This window comes from Xiphias gladius, chromosome 15 (assembly GCF_016859285.1).
Source record: "Xiphias gladius isolate SHS-SW01 ecotype Sanya breed wild chromosome 15, ASM1685928v1, whole genome shotgun sequence".
In the NCBI taxonomy this organism is placed as follows: domain Eukaryota; kingdom Metazoa; phylum Chordata; class Actinopteri; order Istiophoriformes; family Xiphiidae; genus Xiphias; species Xiphias gladius.
In genome coordinates, this window is record NC_053414.1 from 874,960 (window position 1) to 891,740 (window position 16,781).

A 16,781-nucleotide genomic window follows, 5' to 3' on the forward strand; every position below is an offset into this window, starting at 1 on the left:
TTTGTTCACAGTTGTAACCTAGATGAAGATTTGAACACGTTTTAGGACAAATTTATACATAAATGCGGATAATTCCAAAGGCTTCGCTTACTCTTTCTTGCCAATGTAAATAACCATACAGTTTCTGTTCAGTTGAAGGACCACATTCACTGACACAAGTGAAAACTTTAACCATGGGATGTGATTCCAAGTCCATAGGTTTGCACGGCAGCAGATAGATTACATGTTCATTTAAGTCCTTGGAAATTCATAACCTTGTGTTTTCATTATGTGAAACATGACGCAATCCACTATTACTGCGGGAAAAAAATGGCTTAATGTCCATACACATCAGATTATCATGAAATACTTCTATATGATTCCAATTTCAGTTTTTCTCTGAATTACAGTTCGTCTGCTTCTTTCCAGTATTCAATGTCGCACTTTGATTCCCTAAAAACATCTTTATTCAGCTGACACTTTTATCGAGAAAAGCTCACAATGCGGATGAGCTTCTAACTTTCTCTCTGACTGATCATTTTACAGGTAAATTTATCTGAAATCACAGCACAGTCGTTGTCTTTAACTTAAGTGTCTGGTGATTCTGTCAGACGACGTCCTGGTTACGAAAGCAGGATTTTAGCAGCAGAGCAGCAGCTTGGAAGTGACTGCTGGTTAACATGTCGTCTCAATGGGCCACGTTTCAGTCACTGTTTCATACTTGTTCCGTCGTCTGACAACAGAAACAGAAAAACATGTAAATGAGAACGGCTTCATTGGGAATTCAGCTGCATTAAATTACTGTATATGTGAGCACAGACAGTAGGAGAGAAGTAAACAGATAAAGGGTGATTTAACTGCTTTCCTGCCTTTACTCACATCTCCAAGAACCGGTGTGGTTTTACTGCTCTAATATTGATTTTCATACAATTACATAATTTGTTCAGGTAATAAAAAGCTACCATCTTAATACAGACCAACAAGTGACAGTTTTTACAAATGGAAGTCCTGATTGTGTTGCGTATTGTTATACACATGCACTTTTCTCGATTCTTGATCCATTGTTTTCTGACGTGCTGACGTGCTGAGGTAAGCGTATTGTCTCATTTCCAGTTGCCAGCTTCCGTGTGACTGGTAGCGAGTTTTACTGCTCTGCCTCTACCCAGTTAATTTTGCTATTTTTCTTCATTACAGCAGCCAATTACCCGCTCTACGTTTAAACGTACATTAGTTCTGCTTAAGCCCTCTTAGCTCTCTCTTTCTTCTAGCGACTTCCTCGCTACTGTACAGTTGTTTACACGCTTCTACATCCACTAGTTACTTTAGCTTAGCAGTTAGCGATGGTTTCTCACTCTCCCGCTCTGTCTTGCTCGGTGTGTCACATGTTTAGTTATTCCTCTGCCTCCTTTAGCGATAATGGTACGTGTAATAAACGTAGTTTATTTGCAGTGATGGAGGCGAGGCTTAGTCAATTGGAACCATGGCTCCGCACCATGGAAACCAAATCGTTAACTGCTGCTGTTAGCCAGCCCCCATTAGCCGGTACGAGCCAACCCAGTCTAGCTCCCTCTCTCCCCCCGGCAGCTCCCGAGCAGCCGGGAAGCCAAGCGGCTGGGTGAATGTCCGTAACAAGAAGCGTAGCCCTAAGCAGAAGCCCGTGGTTCACCACCAACCAGTTAACGTTTCAAACAGATACTCCCCACTCAGCGACACTCTCGCTGAGAAACCAATTCTGGTTATTGGCAGCTCTATCTTGAGAAACGTGAAGTTAGCGACATCGACGACCATAGTCAAATGTATTCCCGGGGCCAGAGCGGGCGACGTTGAATCCTACTTAAAACTGCTGGCTAAGGATAAATGTAAATATAGTAAGATTGTTATTCACGTCTGTGGTAATGATACCTGATCACGCCAATCGGAGGTTACAAAAATTAATGCAGAGTCGGTGTTTACATTTCCAAAGACAATGTCGGACTCCGTAGTTTTCTCCGGGCCCCTGCCTAATCTGACCAGCAATGACATGTATAACTGCTGGCTGTCGAGGTGGTGTCCACCAAACAACGTGGGCTTTGTAGATAACTGGCGGACTTTTGGGGGAAGACCCGGTCTGATCAGGAGAGACGGCATACATCCCACTTTGGATGGAGAAGCTCTCATATCTAGAAATCTGACTGAGTTTATTAGTAGACCAAAACCATGACAACCCAGAGTTGAGATCGGGAGGCAGAGTTGCAGTCTTACAGGCTTCTCTGTGCTTCCATTACAGCAGTCACCCACCCAAACCCCCATAGAGACTGTGTCTGCCCCCGACCACCTAAACTAATTAACTCAAAAAGAAACAGAAGAGGAGTTGTACACAGAAACCTCATACAAATTAAGACCACCTCTGCAGAAGTACAACAAAAGAAGGAGAATTAAATGTGGACTCTTAAACATTAGATCGCTCCAATCCAAAGCCGTATTCGTAAATGATCTAGTATCAGATCATTATATTGATATATTTAGTCTCACTGAAACCTGGCTGTGTCATGATGATTTAGTTAGCCTAAATGCCTAAATTACACACTATGAGGCAGAAATGTCTTTTCTAGATGTCTGTCTGACAGTGCTGTAGCTAAATTTAAGGAACTGATTCCATCAGCACTTAATTCACTTCCGTGTTTCAATATAACAGAGGACTCCTATGCTAACTTTAGTCCCTCCCAAATTGACCATCTTGTTGATATTGCTGCAGGTTCAATGAGAATGACACTCGACTCCATTGCCCCTCTAAAAAAGAAGATAATAAAACAAAGGAGGTTAGCTCCATGGTTTAACTCCCAAACCCGTATATTAAAGCAAACTAGGCGAAAACTTGAAAGGATATGGCGTTCTACCACTTGCTTCCCACTTAGCCTGGCATGATAGTCTTAAAACATATAGGAAGGCCCTCTGTAATGCCAGAACAGCCTATAACTCAATTTATTAGAGGAAAACAAAAACAACCCTAGGTTTCTTTTCAGCACTGTAGCCAGGCTGACAGAGAGTCATAGCTTCATTGATCCATGTATTCCTATAGCTCTCAGTAGTGACGATTTCATGAGCTTCTTTAATGATAAAATTCTAACTATTGGAGACAAAGTTCACCACCTCTGGCACCAACTTATCTTCAAACACAGGAGCCTTAGAAACAGCTGCAAAACCTGATGTATAATTAGACAGTTTCTCTCCCATCAACCTTCACCAATAACCTCAACAATGTCTTCATCTAAACCATCAACCTGTCTCTTAGACCCCAGTCAGGTCTGGCTCAGGCTGGTCTTGAACCATCCCCTAGTTATGCTGCTGTAGGCCTAGACTGACGGGTGACTTCCCATGATGCACCAAGCTCCCCTCTCCTCCTTTTCCTCTCCATCTGCACGCATTCATATGGCATCGGTGCTCGTTACTAACTTGTCTTCTCCTCTCTCTCGTAGTTTTGTCCTTTCTGGTCTCTCTCCTCTCTCCTCCTGTCGCTCTCTGCAGGTATTTCTGCCCCTGGTTCTGCAGAGTCTGGATCTGTGATTGCAAACCACCTACTGCCCCCTGCTTCAAATATTATGATTATCATCTATTATTATTAATTATAATATCTATCATTATTTAGTTTTATTAGTACTATTATTCACCTTATTCTTTTAATTATTAGTTTTATTATTAGTCTCATTATTGTTAAACGTCTTAATGTTATACGTCTACTGTGCTATGCCCCCCCCCCATTATGAGCTGGGTTCTGTTCAAGGTTTCTACATGTTGAAAGGGAGGTTTTTCTCACCCCTGTCGCCAAGTGATGGATCTCTGTAACAAGGAGTCTCTACTGCTCTACATGAAAAGTGACCTGAAATAACCTCTGTTATGATTTGGCTCCTATAAATAAAATTGAATTGAATTGAATTTTCTAATTTATAATACTGTGAATAAAAAGTATAACATTAAACATATTAGACTATTACATGTGATGACCACTCGAATTTACGCAAATATATTGCTTTCATCAATTAATTCCTTTTATCACATTTCGTCAGTTGGGCAGCCTCACAAATATAATTAATGTACAAATATGAATTTGAAGTCTGTTAGATGTGAGAGGATTTGCTGTTGCAATTAGTTGGGACGTCTTATTGTTAATATCAATAACATCCCACAGCACCTCATTATCATCAGAGTCTGTGTTGTATAAAACAAGCGTTCCCTCATCCTGACTTTTATTTTTACTACCTGATTTTCTGTTTTTTGCTTTTATCACCAGTAATAAGATTCTAGACTGGATCATAAGAAACCACTGAAGTTAAAGTGTGTGTGACTCCCTCTAGTGGATGTTGTGGAGTATTCTGTTGTCTTTGCTCCAAAGGTTTTTGTACAGAGTTCTGGTGTTTCCTGTCACTGTGGGCTGCAAAGCACAGTAGTACACAGCAGAGTCAGACAGCTGAAGCTTCTGGATCTTCAGAGGAACTGATCTTGAGGCGGAATTCAGAGTGGATGAAAATCTCTCCCTGAACTCATCGGCTGTGATCCCTCCATCCAGTTTAAAGCGCCTCAGGATGAACTTGGGGCTGTTGTTTCCATCCTGTTTGTACCAGAAGAGATAATTACTCGCGGAACTGCTGTTATATAGACAGTCAAGTGTTACTGCCTCTCCTTCAGTAGCAGTCACATCTCTTTTTGGTTGCAGCACGTTGTCTTTTTGTGCTCTGCATTCTGTAAAACACCAACAAACAGTATCAGTGTGCTGTCAGAGAATCGTCTCAGTGTTGGATCGATATCAGAGAAACTGAGTTGTGTTCATACCAAGGCACATAGCAGCCAGCAGCACTGAGATGAGCAGAGGCGTCATATCTGCAGTGTTGAGTCGCTGTGAGCTACAGCAAGTATAACGAAGGCTGTGAAGTCTCTGTTTAGTCTTCATCAACACTAAGTTGGTGGACTAGAAGGAGCCTGATCACAGTGACAGGGCTCATTCACAGCCCTCTGTTACCCCCCCTACTGACAACTTTACACTCAACACAGTTTTGTACCGCTCTGCTTTCCTACCTTAACTTGTCTTGTATGAAGTCATCATTGGAAATTTGAGGTGACACGCTTCTCTTTTTACAAATAAGCGAGATTGACTAATTGTTGTGAACCTGCTACGGCCCCTTTAATATCTTTTATCAGAAAGATCACAGGTAAACTGAGGGTTAATATTTGATCATCATGTGACTTTTTATGTTCTTTTCAGAGTGTTTTTCTCTTGAGGATGATTTGCCAGTTTAGTATCTGTTGGTCAAATACAAAGATGGCGGAGTTGTTGTGGAAGCTTAAATCAGCCAATGTTGAAACTTGGTAAAACTTGAGCTGTTAAAGTTTGATTCTGCTGAGTTTTTCCTTCGATTTCAATGTCTGTAAAAATAAAGTACTGATGATTTCAGAGTTTTATGAGTTAATGCTTTAGTGTGTATTTGGGATGTAGCTCTACATGTTGCCAAGGACAGTGAACAATGGAAGCAGCTCATCGTGGCCTAATGACCCACAGTGTATGAAGAGGATTAAGTGAGGACGTCATTGTCCATTTATTTGTTTTCCTGGTGTCTCGTGTTTGAAGCACCATCCAGTTGGTTCTTCATTGATGTGGATTTGCTGCTCATGTGAATCCACCCACAGTGTTTCACTAGCAGCTGTCACCACAGTGACTCTGAGAAAACAGGAATTAGCAGAGTCCATCTGATATGAAGCTGTGGGTTGAATACCACTTCACTCCTCTTTGAAGAGTAGTCAGATATCTGTGTTCAGGTTTTTGTACAGCCTCTTCTACACTTTGTATCACTGTGTCTCTAGAGCACAGTAGTAGAGGGCTGTGTCTGCCAGGGTTAGTCTGTTTATGGTCAGTTCAGTTGATGTATCTGTTGTTTGGGATTCGTATCGATTGTTAGGAATATATTCCTCATCTCTCGCTGATTTTGCTCCTTTCCAGAGTATAAACTGAGGTGCCTGAAGGTCAGAATGATGTCTGTACCAGTGAAGATAAACATTAGTATAGGTTGTCTCATAGACACAACTGAGTTTGACAGATTCTCCTTCTCCTCCACTGACTTCATCTCTTACAGGAGAGATTGTGTCTCCAGCTATTAGTCCTGGAAAAAGTAGAGAAAATGAAGCCATGAGACTGACATTGTCCATGAGGCTGAGAGGAGAAGACAGTGGAAAATGTCACTGTACAGTTTTACTCTGTGGACAGAAACAACTCAACTGTAGCTGAGATCATAACTGGATTATACAAAACTTCATGACAAAGACAGATTATTGTGCGTTTCCGACCATGAAGTTTTGTAAAATGGCGACAGGATATCAGGTTAATACATCAGGTTAAATGAGACACTCATTTGTTCCTAAACTCACCTATGAAGTGAGATAAAATCAAAAAGAGGTAAAGCAACATGTCTTTGGAGTTGTTGAAGCCAAACAGATGAACAATGTTCTTCCACTGCAGTAGAATGAAAAAACTAAACAGCCTCTCTGCTGCACAGCCCTTCTCCTCAACATCAAGCTGATTGAGCTTCTAGTTCCTCAAACATTTCTGCTCTGGAGACAGAAATGATCTCATTGGTTGAGGTGGACTCCAGTGGCGGGGCCAGAGATAAACCTTTTTAGAGATTCTCTTCCTCCCAAAGTTCAGTTCAGACAGGTTATTTCAGCATCCAGAGCAGCTCTCTTGACTTTTCCTCATTCCACATCGTACAGTGAAGTAGAAGACATGAAAATAAATCCCTGTGTTGTGGCTGTAACCGAGCTCCCCTCTCATATTATATTATCGCCTACACACTGCACTAATGATTGTGAATGAGTGAAACTACAATGTAAGAATATAATCTGTGTCATGTAATGTCAAGAGGCGACTGTTCTCTTTTTGATCTTCATTTATACGATATGAAGAAAGTTTTATTACCCAGTACTGTACCCAGTAGGTACCAGGTATTTAAATAATGTCTCTGTTCTTGTTTCTATAAATGCTGCCTCATCCACTGAGTTATCATCTCACAAAACCTCCTTATCATCAGAGTTTCATTGTTTCATGATACAGCAAACACTTCATTTCTCTGCTGCTTTTTTCTTCAGTACATAGAATCTAGACTGGATCATAAGAAACCACTGAAGTTTAACGGTGTGTGACTCCCTCTAGTGGATGTTGTGGAGTATTCTGTTGTCTTTGCTCCAAAGGTTTTTGTACAGAGTTCTGGTGTTTCCTGTCACTGTGGGCTGCAGAGCACAGTAGTACACAGCAGAGTCAGTCACTGCAGCAGAGGAGATCTGCAGATCCATTTGTCTTTTATCCTCACTCACTTTAACAGACAGTCCAGGGACCTGAACCTTTAATGTGTTTCCTTTTTCTGTGTGAGAGATCAGGAACTCTGGTGGTTTTCCTGGATATTGTCGATACCAGAAGAAATAATCACCAGGTGACAGTTTGGAGTATGTGTAGGACAGAGTAACAGTGCTGCCTTCTGAACTGAACTCTTCATTGTTGACTGGAGTCAGATCCTGAGAGTTGATGCCTAAAGGAAAAATAACTGTTACTTGATGATGTAAAGTCTCAGTGAACAGTTCACATTCAGATGTTATGAACTTTTGTTGTGCTGTATTATCTAACATACCTGTTAGAGTGGAGAGAACCAGTAGAGAAAATCCAGAATAATGCAATGACAGCATGTTGAACACAGGTAATGTTTCTGGTTTGTGTATTGAACTCTGCTGAATCTGGAAGTTCCTCTCTCTTCTATAGGTCAGTAACAGCTCAGCTCCTCCCTGAATCTCTCTCCGTCTTAGATCTGTATTTTCACTTCTCTCTGTTACACTTCCTCCTGGTTAACAGACTGGTAGCAGCATTTTTTTCAAGGTTTTGGTGATTTCTTTATAGTGGGATTTACAAGACGGTAGTGGGATTTATTTAAATGATAGATCACCTTTTCAGATTATTTTCTATCATCACTGCAACTTAAGTCAGCTGATAATGAACCACATGAATTATTATTTCCAGACCACGAGTTTAGCATCAGAAGTCAGCTGAGTAACATTTAATTTCGAGTGGTTTAATAATATCAGGGGTGAGTAAAAGGATGTGGTGGAAATTCTGTCAACACTCTGGACACAGACTCAAACAAAGCACAGACACTGACAGATTTGAATATTAATGTGATTATTATTGATCAGTAATAGGGTAATAAGTCGCCAAAAAAAAAAAAACCCGTCTTCCCGAACAGCGAGGAAAACTAATCTGTTATAGTTTTCTAGAGAACAAAGAAACTCATTCTGGTTGGTCAGTACATATCAACGTATACTTTCCATCCAATGGTCAATTTTTCCAAACATACATTCACATGCATATGTATAGGAAATAGGAAACCACGAGCCCAACAACTCAACTTGATTAATCAACACTAGTCCAGTACAGTGTTACCATCTTTGGTCATGAAGAGACTGAGGCCTTGCTCTTCTGTTTACATTACATGTAATATGTTGTAAGCTATGTAATATGTTGGAGCTGAATCTGGGTTTAAGGGTATACATCAAACCATTTCAAAACAATCAAAAATAAACATGCTTATCATATTTAGTTAAGGCACTAGCATTTTAAAGTCTATAATGAAGGCCTAGCATATAATCATAGAGTAATACACTTCAGTATACATTCAAAACATAACAAAGTGAAAATGTCTTTAATACATACATAGTAAAACATTTCATCACTGTTATACTCCGGTTTCATCAACCAATATACTTTGTGCATCTGGATCCAGGTAGAGTTTCAACTGCTGGAGATAGTTTTCATCATCAGTGTCATTACATTTAGCACCATATTGTATTGCTACAGCAGTCAATGAAGTGTTAATGAGCTTACAGATCATAGCTTTAGCACAACTCAAAAGACACATAACAACAGCATGGTTCCAATAAAAGGCTAAATTAACTGCAGTATGTTCTTCCAAGGCAACATTGGAGATTGATAACCCCCTCATAGGTGCTAGTGAGCATATCAGCACGGCCAACACCACCAACTCCAGTTTGGCCATTTCCATCTCACTACATCAATGCCTTCTTACAGTGGGACGCATGTATCCAAGTTGTTCTCTCCTTGACTTTCACCGCTGTGGGTGTGGTGAGCAGAACCTGGTATGGGCCTCTCCAACGTGGGGAATGCCAATGGCGCCTCCTCAGGTCCTTCCCCAATATCCAGTCCAATGGCTGGAACGGATGGGTCGTCTGACCTTTCCCCAGGGGCGATGGCAGGGCCGCCTTCACCTGAGCAGAAATAGAAGATACAATGTGGTTGAACTGCTTTCAATAAGCTACTATGGCTTCATCGACAAAAATCTGACCTGTATGTGCTCCCTGCTTCAGATTTTGGCCTATAGCCATAACTCTGCCTCTTAGGACTTCATGTGGTGACAAACCTATGGTAGAATGATGTCTTCCCCTCATATACATTAGCACCACGGGGAGACCATAGACCAAATCTAATTGCGTCTCTTCCATCATCTTTGTGAGCCTGTTTTTCAGCAGTCCATTTGCTCCATTTGCTCCATTTACAGTACCTCCACTCTCTGGGTGGTAGGTGCAATGTCGTTTCAAATCAATACCTGCTCTCTCTGCCAAAAACAAGTTTGTTTTATTGTTTATTAAAATGGGGACCATTATCTGATGACAATTTTTCTGGAGTCCCCCACCTTGAAATGAAATTCTGTAGCAAATGTTTAGCAGTTGATTTTGCATCTGCATGTTTACAGGGAAAGGCTTCAACCCACTTAGAGGACAAATCCACGACAACTAGACAATATTTATATCCTCTAGCTGGAGTGAGTTCAGTGAAATAGATCTTGAGATGTTGAAAGGGGCTGCTAGGTGTAGGAAATGCTGAGCGTGTCGTGTTGAGTTTCTTACATGTGTTATGTTGAGCATACACCAAACACCTCTTACAGGAGTTCTCCGCCACCGTGCCAAACCAAATTGAATCCAAGTTTTGAGCAATGAAATCAATCATACCTCCCTTTGAAATACGGTCTAGCCCATGTGCGAGCTCAGCCATGTAAGGAAAAAGTTGCTTGGGTAAACAAGGTTCATCTTTTGGGCCCCTCCAAACACTTTCTGGGTCACAACGACCATGTTTCCTCCATGCAGACTTCTCCGCAGGGTTTGCCATGGACTTGATGTCTTTGAGGGACATGTGCGGATCAAAGAAATCAGATGAAATTGCTTCAGATTTAGGAAAGGAATCAGCAAAAGCATTTCCTTTAGAGACAGCATCTACACCCCTACCATGTGCCTGGCTCTTAATATGAGCCACCTGAGACGGAAGTAAGATGGCCTCAAGAAGGTAGTTGACAAGGTGATGATGCTGAATCGATGTACCCTACGATGTAAAGAATCCACTGTTTTTCCATAGGGTCCCCAAAATCATGAACCACCCCAAAAGCATAACGACTATCAGTATAGATAGTAGCAGATTTTCCAGTTGCAAGAATACATACCCTTGTCAAAGCAAAAAGTTCAGTTCTGCCTGGGCAGAAAGGTGGATTGGAAGCCTCGCAGATTTCATTACGTCATGATCCATAACAATGGCATAGGCAACAGCTCCGGTTCCATCTACCCCTCTAGTCGATCCATCCACATAACAGATCAGGTCCAGCTAAGAAAGGGGTGTGGTAGAAAGATCCTTTCTGGGAGTCACTGCTTCAGTGAGTACTGCCAGACAGTCATGCGGTTCCCCATCTTCCTCAGTTGGAAGAAGAGTGGCAGGATTCAAACCATTACACCTTTGCAGGGTGACGTGTGACAAGTTCAGGATATTGTAGTAATGAAGAGTGGAAGCGGGGGTAAAATGAGTTGTTTTGGCCTGCAAAAGGATGGCAGCTACAGCATGTGGAACCAAGACAGTCAGCGGTCTATAAGCTACCAAGGAAGACGAAACCTTCACTGCCGCTGCAGCGGCAGCCACTGCTCTAGAACAAGGTGGAAGACCTCTCGCAACAGGCGAAAGTCTTTGAGAGTAGTAAGCTACCGGCTCGAACTTGTCAGCGTGTTTCTGGAGCAAGACAGTGCTGTAGAATCCATTGTTTTCATCTACTGCTAAAGTAAAATCTTTTGACATATCAGGAATGCCTAAAGTCAGAGCAGAAGCCAACGCTTCCTTCAGTTTCACAAAGGAGCCAGTATCGTCAGGAGTCAGTTAGAGTCACGTGCAGTCAGTCCATTCGCATGCGCCATGTCAGAAAGTGGTTGAGCCAATTTAGCATAACCAGCGATCCACTGTCTACAGTAGCCTGTACATGCTAAAAAGGACAGCACCTGCTTTTTTGTCACAGGCTTTGGCCTTGACAACACCTCTTGGATTCTGTCTTTGCCAATTGTTGGTTTGTTTTGTGAGATCTCATGTCCTAGGTAGTCTACTTGTTGTTTCTCCAATTGGAGTTTTTCTAGCGATGCTTTTTGCCCCTTTGGAGCCACATATTTCAATAGGGCATTTGTATCGGCGATACAATTTTCTACAGATGTAGAACACACCAGAAGATCATCAACGTACTGAGTCACTTTACTCCCTCTAGGGAGTACAAAGCCTGCCAAATTTCCCTCAAAGTGATTAAATTGTTGGCGATTGCTAATAGCCTTGTGGACACGAAGTCCACTCGTACTTTTTACCTTTAAAAGTAAACATAAACAAGGATTGTGATTCTGGTTCACGTAGAATGCTAAAAAATGCATTAGCCACATTTATCACAGTGAACCACTTTGCATCTCCAGGAACAGAAGACAAAATTGTGGCTGGATTCGGTAAAACCGGTGCTCGAGCAGACAAAGCCTCATTTACAGCACGCAAAGCTTGAAGAGGTCGCCAGGATTTGCCATCAGCTTTTTTCAGTGGAAGAAGTGTAGTGTTACATGGAGGGGTTGGGGCTGGAACAATAATTTTATCCCTTAGGAGTTGCTCAATGATGGGAGTCATGCCCTCTTCTGCATCAGGCCTCAGGGGATGCTGTTGCTTTTTGGGCCTAAAATCCTCTAGACACAAAGAAACAAAGGCTTTTACACTTTCACACACACACACACACACATCATCCAGTTCAACAGCACACAACCTTTTAAAAGGAGGCCTTCACACACACCCACCCCAGACTGTCTGTCACATACACAGAGGTGAAAAAGAAATATTCCCCGAAAATTCGGATACAGTTAAAATATCACTTACCCAAGAGAAATCATACACTCATTTAATCGAGCACTCATTTAATTCTGAGATGTTAGTGAGGGCTAGCGCCTCCGGACAGAGAAAGAACCTGTTCTTTAAACGAGGGCTAGTGCCTCGCCCTGATCAAGGAAGCTATGAGTGCCCAGACTCACTCAGCGCTTTTATCGAAAACCTTTTCGAACTGATCCGGAGGCAACAGGAGACCTGTTCCTCTTCAGGCGAAATCCCACTCCGATCTCCCTGTTTTTGATGCACTTTTAAGGGCAAGAGACCATCTCTCCGCCAGGCAAATTTCTTCAGCGAAACTCCCTCTCCAAGCTTGGAGTCAAAACAAACAAAAATCTTCAATCCCAATCAGTGCAGGCGTTTAGACAAACATATGCAGTTTTAGAAACAGAAACGGTGACCGGCTATAATTTCCACAAAAATTAACATGCCAATTTAGTTCCTATAATCCACCAAAAAGAAAAGCCCCTAACACCGTTCTGCGACCTGAGAAAACGTCCTAGGCGTCTCAGAAAAGATTAGAGGGTTCTCAACCAGGTTTTTGTAAAGCTGCCCCGGCCGGGAAGGGGAGGTCATACCTCTCTGGACGCAGGCAGAGGGGCAGCTATCTCGGTGGGACCTTCAATAATGTGGTGGAAATTCTGTCAACACTCTGGACACAGGGTCAAATAAAGCACAGACACTGACAGATTTGAATATTAATGTGATTATTATTGATCAATAAAAGGAGACAGCAACTTACACAAGTCAGCAAAACACCCCTGTCTCCCCGAACAGAGAGCAAAACTAATCTGTTGTAGTTTTCTAGAAAGCAAAGAAACTCATTCTGGTTGGTCAGTACATAACATATACAGCTCTGGAAAAAATTGAGAGACCACTGCAAAATTATCACTTTCTCTGATTTCACTATTTATAGGTATGTGTTTGAGTTAAATGAACATTTTTGTTTTATTCTATAAATTACTGACAAAATTTCTCCCAAATTCCAGATAAAAATATTGTCCTCTAGAGCATTAATTTGCAGAAAATGACAAATGGCCAAAATAACAAAAAAGATGCAGTGCTTTGGGACCTCAAATAATGCAAAGAAAACAAGTTCATATTCATTTTTCAACAACGCAATACTAATGTTTTAACTAAGGAAGAGTTCAGAAATCATTATTTGGTGGAATAACCCTGATTTTCAAATCACAGCTTTCATGCGTCTTGGCATGTTCTCCACCAGTCTTTCACATTGCTGTTGGGTGACTTTGTGCCACCCCTGGTGCAAAAATTCAAGCAGCTCAGCTTTGTTTAATGGCTTGTGACCATCCATCTTCCTCTTGATCACATTCCAGAGGTTTTTCATGGGGTTCAGGTTTGGAGATTGGGCTGGCCATGACAGGGTCTTGATCTGGTGGTCCTTCATCCACACCTTGATTGACCTAGCTGTGTGGCATGGAGCGTTGTCCTGCTGGAAAAAAACCAATCCTCAGAGTTGGGGAACATTGTCAGAGCAGGAGGCGGCAAGTTTTCTTCCAGGATAACCTTGTACGTGGCTTGATTCCTGCGTCCTTCGCAAAGACGCATCTGCCTGATTCCAGCCTTGCTGAAGCACCCCCAGATCATCACCGATCCTCCACCAAATTTCACAGTGGGTGCGAGACACTGTGGCTTGTAGGCCTCTCCAGGTCTCCGTCTCACCTTTAGACGACCAGGTGTTGGGCAAAACTGAAAATTGGACTCATCAGAGAAGATAACCTTACTCCAGTCCTCTATGGTCCAATCCTTATGGCCTTTTGCAAACCTCAGCTTGGCTCTTCTTTGCTTCTCAGTGATGAAGGACTTTTTTCTAGCTTTACACGACTTGAGCCCTGCCCCAGGAGCCTGTTTCGAACCGTTCTCGCCGTGCACTTCACCCCAGCTGCCATTTGCCATTATTTTTGTAGGTCACTTGATGTCATCCTACGCTTGCTGAGTGCCATTCAAATGAGTTGACGGTCATCCCAGTCAGTGGAGAGTCGGGTCTTTACCTTTGTTTTCCCCAATGTCTGCTGCTTGACCTTGTTCTTTGAACCGCAGTCTTAGAAATTTTAAGGATGAAAACAACCTGACGCTCATTGTATCCTCTGCCAGTAAAGCCAGAATTGAACCCTTCTTTTCTCACTCAAAACTTTTTTTGCATGGTCAACAGTTATTTTTGATTCCAATTACTTTTGAGGTACTACTAGCACTGTTTTGCCATCCAGCTGGTCCTATTGCAAGAGGATAGTGATGACCACAGCAGTGGTTTTTATACTCTTCCTCGTTAAATAAGATTTGGTTCAGGTGATCATCTAATCAGTACCTCATTAAGTAGAATGAGATGTGCTTGTGTTGGAATTCAACAGACACTGGCTGTCATACATGTAGAGATGCTGATTTCAGAAAAATTTGTCTCCTAATTTTTTCCAGAGCTGTTTATTCCATCCAATGGCCAATTTGCCAAACATACATTCACATGCATATGTATAGGAAATAGGAAACCACGAGCCCAACAACTCAACTTGATTAATCAACACTAGTCCAGTACAGTGTTACCATCTTTGGTCATGAAGAGACTGAAGCCTTGCTCTTCTGTGTACATTACATGTAATATGTTGTAAGCTATGTAATATGTTGGAGCTGAATCTGGGTTTAAGTTGAATTCTTCTTTAAAAGCGATATTTAAATGATAAACCCACTTACTTTTCTCATTTTCTATCACAAGGACCTTAGTCCTAGAGTTATGCAATTGCAGACTGGTCTTAAACACCAGCACATAACATGTAATCCACCAACTTCCATAATTACTCAGTTTTAAACAAACATAGATTGATCATGACATTGTCAGCAAAAAAAGAAAAAGGAAACTGATGTAGTGTGTAAGGATCCAAAGGCAACATGTCCATAAAAAATAAGAGGACCTAGGACTTAACCCTGTGGTACACCACAGGATATCACAGCCTAAAAGGACAACGGAGAAATCTATTTTTATTCATATGCGATTAAGAGAAATCAAAACCCAAATCTGTGAAGCCAACCAGTTTATAGAGACAGTGGACTCACACTGTGATCTGTCAACATAGGGATGAAGTATAACATAAAATATATTGACCCCCAGTTGCATATGATTACTGTTATACTGATATATTGATTATTTTTACATCAAATATGTTGTTTTCAGTATTAAAAGTGTTTCACATGTGGGCAATTGTCAATAAAGGAGAGAGAAACTCACAGAAAATATTCTCCCTACACAGGTGAATTTGAGCTCTATTAGATGTCAAAGTATTAACTGTTACACTCAGTTATTAATAATAAGCTACAAAACATTATTATCATCAGAGTTTATATCGTATGAAACAAGTTTTTTATCTTTAATTCTTCATTTTCTGTTGTTTTTATCACCAGTACATAGAATCTAGACTGGATCATAAGAAACCACTGAAGTTTAACAGTGTGTGACTCCCTCTAGTGGATGTTGTGGAGTATTCTGTTGTCTTTGCTCCAAAGGTTTTTGTACAGAGTTCTGGTGTTTCCTGTCACTGTGGGCTTCACAGCACAGTAGTACACAGCAGAGTCAGTCAGCTGAAGCTTCTGGATCTTCAGAGGAACTGATCTTGAGGTGGAATTCAGAGTGGATGAAAATCTCTCCCTGAACTCATCGGCTGTGATCCCTCCATCCAGTTTAAAGCGCCTCAGGATGAACTTGGGGCTGTTGTTTCCATCCTGTTTGTACCAGAAGAGATAATTACTTGTGGAACTGCTGTTATATAGACAGTCAAGTGTTACTGCCTCTCCTTCAGTAGCAGTCACATCTCTTTTTGGTTGCAGCACGTTGACTTTTTGTGCTCTGCATTCTGTAAAACACCAACAAACGGTATCAGTGTGCTGTCAGAGAATCGTCTCAGTGTTGGATCGATATCAGAGAAACTGAGTTGTGTTCATACCAAGGCACATAGCAGCCAGCAGCACTGAGATGAGCAGAGGCGTCATATCTGCAGTGTTGAGTCGCTGTGAGCTACAGCAAGTATAACGAAGGCTGTGAAGTCTCTGTTTAGTCTTCATCAACACTAAGTTGGTGGACTAGAAGGAGCCTGATCACAGTGACAGGGCTCATTCACAGCCCTCTGTTACCCCCCCTACTGACAACTTTACACTCAACACAGTTTTGTACCGCTCTGCTTTCCTACCTTAACTTGTCTTGTATGAAATCATCATTGGAAATTTGAGGTGACACGTTTCCTCTTTTACAAATAGCGCAGATTGACTAATTGTTGTGAACCTGCTACGGCCCCTTTAATATCTTTTATCAGAAAGATCACAGGTAAACTGAGGGTTAATATTTGATCATCATGTGACTTTTTATGTTCTTTTCAGAGTGTTTTTTCTCTTGAGGATGATTTGCCAGTTTAGTATCTGTTGGTCAAATACAAAGATGGCGGAGTTGTTGTGGAAGCTTAAATCAGCCAATGTTGAAACTAGGTAAAAACTTGAGCTGTTAAAGTTTGATTCTGCTGAGTTTTTCCTTCGATTTCAATGTCTGTAAAAATAAAGTACTGAT

General features: G+C 41.5%; 1 gene segment (V, D, J or C); it reads right to left on the reverse strand.

Moving 5' to 3' along the window:
- Positions 1-4,312: 4,312 nt before the first annotated feature.
- Positions 4,313-5,046, reverse strand: LOC120800622 (the record flags this gene model as incomplete). The annotated part of the segment is given in 2 exon segments: positions 4,313-4,695; positions 4,786-5,046. Coding segments are annotated over 2 exon segments (501 nt in total), but the record flags the coding sequence as incomplete, so codon positions are not given.
- Between the last annotated feature and the right edge of the window lie 11,735 nt (positions 5,047-16,781).